The 8,116-nt window shown below is 33.2% G+C and overlaps 1 protein-coding gene across 1 annotated transcript; it reads left to right on the top strand.

Moving 5' to 3' along the window:
- The first annotated feature begins 5,959 nt into the window (after positions 1–5,959).
- On the top strand, positions 5,960–7,126 carry LOC139086508 (luciferin sulfotransferase-like). The gene is made up of 3 exons (XM_070634973.1): positions 5,960–6,282; positions 6,489–6,796; positions 6,924–7,126. Exons 1-3 carry the CDS (start codon positions 5,960–5,962, stop codon positions 7,124–7,126), a joined length of 834 nt encoding a protein of 277 aa, XP_070491074.1.
- Positions 7,127–8,116: the final 990 nt, after the last annotated feature.

Raw genomic sequence — 8,116 nt, 5'->3', positions numbered from 1 at the left:
TAATTCCTCTAACATCGGAGCATGTACAAATAGTTATGGCATGCGGGGGTTGGGGAAAAAAAGGGACGAAAAAGAAATTTTTCTTCAACTTTTTCCTTAATTTTTTGTGTACACGAAATCCTTTTTGCCTAACAGAAACTTAAGTCAAATATACAAAACATACATGAACTACCTAAATTCCATCATATTGCGAGAAATGATTCGTCTTTCCTGCTTCCTGTTACTATATCTACCGCAAGCATGAAGAAAACATTTTTGATAGACAGTTTAAAGGCGTAAGAAGTTGTTTGGTAATTGTGAATGACGAATGATAGTTTATATTTCATATTTTTTCATATCTGTGTCTTCATACGTGCGATTCTAACAACATTCGGTTGTGGCTTAAAATGAGAATGAGTGAATAAGGAGAGAAACGAAATCCGGAAGTGGCTTTTTTGGCACATTTTCGTATACGAGTGCAGGAGAATTGATAGAGGATTTAGTTTTGGTGTTTAGGGCGCATTTTTGAGGAGAATGGAAGGTTTTGGACAGCTGACTCGTCCTACTTTGTTAATTCAACATGTTTGAGATGCATGAAACCCTGGTGTAGAAGATATTTGAATTTTCGGGATATTAAGTGACATAATCTTGTTATTAAAGGCTATGTGCTGATCATTATATGTTCAGTACTCAAAAAGTAGTTCATAAATGCTGTCAATGAGGCGTCAAAGCAGTCAATACCATTTAAACTAAACTACGTCCACTTAGCAATCAATTGAAGGTTGCTTAGGAAGTCCTTGATAGGAAAATGACTCTTAGCTTGTATGGAGTCGGGTCGACTTGACTCAACTTTTCCAAAATCCACAAAATCCGAGTTCTGCCTTCAATTGAAATGATGATTTGGACCCAATTTAGACAAGATTTGAATGTATATCACCTAGATGCTCTTAAAGTCACCTTATTAAAGGTCAAAAGTCATATAAATGTAAAAATACCTCAACATGATCCTTATGTACTGCAAAAATATGATTTTCTATATTTTGCCACTGTAGTAACACCAACTGAACATTTTCATTCAATTATGCTATTGATTCGCACAATATTGACGTACAAATGTCACTAACCTCCAGTCCTTCATGACAAACAGCCTCAAACACACCTCCCAATTCTCAAAAATCCATGCACAACATTCTATTTTTAATCAAGCACACACAAAAAATTGTGGATATGCGGAGGAAGTTTAAATAATAATGTTGAAAGGTTTCACTTTCAAGCAACCTTGAGGAAATGGAAATAGAAATCCATATACATGCATCCATAACCCCTTTTTTTCATGACGACCGATGATGATGATGATGTATGGTGAAAAAATCTGACCAGTCATTGCATAAATGACGTTATGTAAACATCATAAAATGGAAGGAGGTATGGTTGACTTTAACCTGAATAAAAAAAAAGTCACACTTTACTAACCCAATTTGTTATTTTTTAATTAAAATCCGTAATAACATAAATATTATGCTTCCAATGATTAATTTTTATGGTCACATACATACATACATGTACATACATAAAAATTGTTATAGTGATGAGGAGGAAATTACACTATAATTTATCCCTTTATCTTCTATCATTTCTCAAATTTTATGCATCCATTAAACCATCTTCTTCCTATGCTGGTCAGCATCTATATATTGTTGTTATGAAAATTAATTTTTATCATCTGTTGTTCAATAACAACTCATTTTTCATGAAACATCTTTTAATTGCATACTTGGTAGCTTTTCTGTCTTAATTCCTACCCATCTCCTTATGACATTAATTTTGTTCACCATGACTTCCTGAAATTATTTATTAGTGCATGCATGGGTTGTGCTCTATTTTATCAACATTATGTAATGAAACAATAGAAAATTGGTGATAGAAAATTATTGCATGTTGCAGTGAGATGCTTTTAAGGTAGGTGTCTAAGGATTAGAATGGATTAGTAATTGGAAGGTGTAATGATGAGGATAATATGCATTCAAGATTTAGTGAGAATTTGATTTTGGGTAAGTTATATGGGTAAGAATTTGGAAAAGGAATTGTGTCTTTTATTCAGCATTAATAAGACGGATGGCAATGTAAAGGCATAGTTTCTACAATACCTAATTAAATACACCTTGGAATCGCAACTTTGAAGTCATGATTTCAATTGTTTATAAATCAGATGTTAATTATAGGTTCGATTCCCACCAAATCTTAAAATCCCAGTCACTGTCAAGTATGAATCTCAAAAGGATCCGTTTGCTGTTCAGATCTATAAGTTTCCCTAGCAAAGAGCATTTTCTAGGTATATACATTCAGACTAACAAAGATGCTATCCTGAACAGCACATCGTGTCCACTAAGGCATCGCTACCTCGTCGTATTAACGGAAAGACGCAAAGTTACGCTGATGTGCTCTTGACCCATTTTAAACGTGAAAAATTCAGTGCACTGTGCATTGTGTCGCTCGGGTATTGAAAAAGCAAATGTCAACGAATAACATTTAAGTGCCGAACGAAGTTCCGAATTACGGTACAATGCTTGACACTATATTCCGATGAATTTCTCCTGTTCTACTTACGTTACAATCCTGTTTGACACTATATACAAATGTCCTTAACAATTAATCCACATTCAAGGATGCTGCTTTTACAAAAAACAAAATAATTCATGATTTAAAATCCGAAAAGTAAACAAATACTTGGCAAATACCCTGAAATAAGCAAAACATACCTAAACTTTTCAAAAACAAAACCTAATTGAAACCTTAAAAATGATGAAAAAATCCAAGTTTATCCGATAATATTCCAATTATCTCACATTAAGCTCATGTTACCCAGAAATTTTGGATTTAAAAAAATATATAAATTAAAAGCATAGCAACTTGATACTCATGAATATAATTCTGTGGACTTAATACACAAGGTAAGGAAGAGAAGCCGAGAGTACAATAAAATGCTGATTTAATAAAATTTAATTGGGATGCCGAGCCCAAAAACTTTTTTTTTATGTACAATATATAGCATAAATATAGGTGAACTTAATTGCTATATACAACAGGTTGTTGCCTTGCATATACATATATATTTTAGAATATATATAAAAAGTTATGAGGATGAAATTCTCAGTGATGAGTTGGCGTTAAAGGTTATGCTAAATAATTAAAGTTGAACATTTTTTTGACCTTAATTCATAAGCAGGAAAGAGGATGAATGTGACTAATCAGGATACGACGATTCACACACACCGATAAGCTCTTCAGCACAATAAAAGCTTCGTTCCCTTGGAAAAAAAAGCTACCGGATGACGTAGATGACAATCATACCGATGGGATATCAAAAAATATTTTGCGGAACTCTCTCATCTCGATTTATGATCCAAAAAATATATTTATTTGCGGATATGCTAGAAATATAAATTAATGCGACATTCATAAAATATTATCATAGCTACAAAAATGGATATAAATCCTTCAAAGTTCTATTAAAAAATTCCTAACGGATAATTAAATTAAAATATGTCTCTTGCTTCGTCTCTGTACTGTATATGCACGGATATACTGACATTAAAAGTTGACTACAATGATTTTATTTTTCGGAAGATGGATAAAAATGAAAAAGGAACTGTTGGGAGTTGTTTGGTTGTCATGTAAATGAACAACAAAATATCGAGAGTTGCATGTTCCTTTCCTAAGGATAACATTGTGTAGTTATCGAAAAGATGAAGTAAATAGTCCGTCCAAAATAAGATCCTCATGGCGACGTAGTGTTGTCCCAGTGATTCTGTTGTGTCGTTTGGGACTGTTCACTTATTACGTTACAGAATATTGAAATTCCCAGAATTTTAATTGCTTGAATCAAATTTAACCCCTGCTTTATCCCATCCTCCTGTCCGTAAAAAGTGAGTATATTAGTCGACGTATATGTGACGGCGACCTTGACGTTCGCAGAATTGCGGCACATCCGATCTTCCACAGGTATACAAACCTCAACCATAACTTATCTCCTGACTTACCTCCTGACTTACTCTTCAATTCTTCAATGGTAAACCTGTTGTCTACACCATTGCTACTCTAATACATTGGTGCGCCAATAGACCTCATCATGCAGTTCCTTTATTAAACAAAGACAATACAACTTACATCAAGAATGCCATCAATAAATGAAATTAATTACCAGCCAGCTTATACATTCTAGACCTTATAGATCGTATGTGTCGTTTACCAAATAAAAGACAGTATATTATGACCAGGCGTCGAGTAGTCAACAGTCCTTCCTAAATCGTAACAAACAAACGATCCCCCCATTTGGATATGAAGGAATTTTCATGAATTCCGGATGTTGTGTAGGAAGTAAAAAGCGAGCATAAGAAATGAAATGATAAAATGCGAGAGTGAGATAGAGTTAAAAGGGCAATAAAGAACTGTAGACTGTACAGAGACGAGTTTTGCATTCTTTACGTATGAAATTTATTGTCTCGAGTTTATAATTTGTAGTTTTAATATTGTCAGCTATTCTAGTGATATTCACATATCCTGCGAGTATATATTGCAAAAAAGGGACAATGTTGTTTATGTACGTTGATAAACATAAAAAGGAAGAATGTTGGCACTAAAAATTGAAAACAATGTTTGACTTGACTGTAATATTATTGCAAAACAAAAACTGTAAGGAAGATTATCGTTATAAATTAAAAAGTTGCACTCTCGTGTACCCAACTTAATTTGTTGGATTGTCTGTTGTAGCTGTATTGTGAAGAAAGTTAAATTGACTGGTTGCTTTGGTAAACGAAACATGGATCAATTGATCTGGTAGGCCAGCAAAGTAAGTATGCAAGTAAGTATGTGGTGTTAAGTACGAAAATTCGTAACGCTATTTACCTGTTATATAAATAAATTTGATATTATGCTTGCGCTGCAGCTGTACAAATATTATATTGAAATTGAAAATTTTTCTTTTTAGTTTTTGAATTTCCAGACTTTTTTGTGCGATCCAAATTTCATTATTTGTGTTCAGTTCATATTCATTCATGGCACAATCATGAACTACCTTAACGTTTTCTTAAATATTTTAGTTACTTATTTAGCTATTATAAAGTAAGTGCCGGTAGGAAAAATTACATATTATTAAACTCGACAGAGTTGGCAATTGACCTAAAGCAAGCGGCAAATGTTCCTCGAATATCATCTACCATCAGCAGTCAACGGTGACTGGCCGCCATCAATGACAGGAGACTTCTTTCACGGGAAGCTGGCAAGCAGCCGTTGACTGCCGATTGTAGAAGATAAATATTGGCCGAAGACAGTCGATTGTCAAATCTGGATTAATTAATCTTAAAAAATGTCAATTTCAGATTGATTCCAAGAGTATTTACATATTTATTGGAAAACCTTTATGGAATAAAGATAAACTTAGGAGCAGTGAAGTTATTAAGTGCATCTGTTCACGATTTCAATATAAAATGGAGAAATGTTGAATTGGTGAGAACTGAAAATTATTTTAAATAAACCAGAGCTCGAAGTCGACTTGAATTTTATATGGAGTCGAGTCGACTCTTCCACACAACATCCGAGTAAATCCGACTCAAGTCAACTTCGAGCGCTGAAACAAATTTTTGAATTTAAAACGAATTCCTTATAGTCATTCGCAGAGATTAGCCTCAACAGCAAACTCTTCAATAAATCGTACAAAAAATGGTTATGCATCAAATTCAAGAATGTAAAAGTATCAGTGTTTTGCGGACCTAATTTGGAAGAATGGAGCAGTTTAATAAAATTTCGTGGATATTTTAATCCAAATATATCGAAGCTTTTTGATGTAAGTTTTTAAACATTTTGTAAAAAGAAGAGATTGACCCCATACTGGATAAGCCACTGTTTTTTACAGATGATCGGAATAATCATTGAAAATTTCCTATTTGTAATATTCGATGCAGACATGAAAATCAAATCAAAAATGCATCGTCGCTTAATTACATTAAATTCCAATAATTTTGAAAAGCGATTCCAACAAGTATCTTCAAAAAAGCAGCCCTTTATGATCGTGAAAAGTACAGATGAGAAATGGAAGAACTTTCCCGAAACTTATTTTTATCCAGAATTCAATTTTTTCATCCACGATTACAAGGATTTTGAGGTTCGCGAGGATGACATATTTGTTGTTGGATTTCAACGTTCAGGAACAACACGGACTCAAGAAATGGCGTGGCTTATTGCAAATGATTGTGATTTTGAGACTGCTTTGAAGCATGATTCGGAGGTTCGATGTCCAAACTTTGAGTAAGTCTAAAATTGTTAATTTTGATTTTAAACTAATTTTCCATTTTAATTTAGTCATCCATTGCCGACCTTCCTTTTCATGACAATACCTTATATTCTTCTTTGGATGAAATGCCAAGTCCAAGAATCTTAAAATCTCATTTACCCGTTCAACTTCTACCTGATCAAGTGTGGACAAAAAAGCCTAAAATAATTTACATATCCAGAGAAGTTAAGGATGTAGCAATATCAAACTATCACTTTAAGAACTTAATAGATGTGAAATATAATCTGGATATTAATGAATATTTTGATTGTTTCTTGAATGATACGATCTTATTTGGTCCATATAGAGAATCAGTTCAAAACTATTTAAATCTTCCCAATTATGAGAATATCATCTACATCACCTATGAGACGATGTGTGCTGATCTTGAGGGTACAATTTTGATGATTGCTAAATTTTTGGGTAAATCCGTTTCGAGTGAAAATTTACAGAAATTGAAGGAACATCTTTCATTTGAGAATATGAAGAGTGAGTATATTATGCTTTGTGCAAAGTTTGAGCTTGACGGAAATTCGGAATCAAGCATGAACTAAGATAATTCTTTGTATTTTATTTAAATTTTTAATATAAAACTTTCATCTCAAACTTTTCGCAGCAAATATGGCAACAAATAATAAGAAAACCATTGGAAACTTTCAAAAATTTATAGATGGTAAGGAAGGTGATAGTGACAATTTTATCAGAAAGGGAATCATCGGTGATCACAAGAACAGTATGTCCAAAGAATATATTGATCGATTTGATAAATGGTGGGAAGAAAGAAGCTTGTTGAAGCAAGGATTTGAGCATTCATCATGAAGAAATAAGAATGCTCAAAGCTCAAAGCTGGCGTGACTCAAACTTAGTGCCTGATTCAATGTCATGCTAGAGTAAAGTCAACCTGATGCCGGATTTTAAATCAATTAACCGACTTGCCTATTCGATTCAATAAACCTTAAAATTTTACATAAAAAAGCGCTTTGTTCCTAACTTTACAGCATTAGTTTACTGCTGTTATGACTTTTTCGTGTTATATACATCCACTCACTGCATAAAGTCATTGTATCAATGCTGTTATTGCACTTGATGAAATTCATGTTGTTCTCCATGCCTTTGTTGAGATAACTTTTTGGTTTTTCGGTACAAAGTGGCTTTGATGCTCGCTTAAACTTCATTAAGTAACAGTTCCGTTTCTAATTTTATCAGCCTTTGTAATGTTGAAATATTGTTAAACTTTTGCCATTAGTCTTTCGTTAGCTTAGCATTTTGAAAATGCTTTAGAACAGTGGTGGACATCCTTGGTGATGTGGTAAGTTATGAGTGGTAACAAGGAATATCCAATTATTGCCAAATGAGCTTAAATCACCCAAAATATCCAATCTACATCCTCTAAAATTCAAAAATCAAACCAAAACTCCCATTATCGACATTTATCATTCATTTAAGTCCAACAAGATTAATGCTGAACTTTTGAACTTCAAATATCATTTTCCAATACCAAAATACCATCAGTTCATCCCCAACAGATTGAATCACCTTGAGTTCATAATAAAGTTCGAAGGACTAAGTTCATACAACTGCAAAAATATTTTTGTGTGTAGCTCAACGATCAGTAGAGAAGCACTAAATACTGTAATGTCCTTTCGTAATAAAGTGCTGTATATATTAAGTGCATTTGTACGTAGTTCCATCACATGCTCGACAACAGTAGCAAAAGTAATCTACTATCAGAGAACAATCGAAAAAAAAAGTATAGAGAACAAAGCATGTACAACAAAAACAAGTAATGACATACAATGAAAATTATTT

The sequence above is a fragment of the Chironomus tepperi genome, unplaced genomic scaffold, assembly GCF_022539635.2.
Source record: "Chironomus tepperi strain 1889 unplaced genomic scaffold, CSIRO-AGI_Ctep_v1 contig_85, whole genome shotgun sequence".
NCBI classification, from domain to species: Eukaryota; Metazoa; Arthropoda; class Insecta; order Diptera; family Chironomidae; genus Chironomus; species Chironomus tepperi.
The sequence above is the reverse complement of the archived record's forward strand: the minus strand, read 5'-3'. Positions and strand labels throughout refer to the sequence as shown.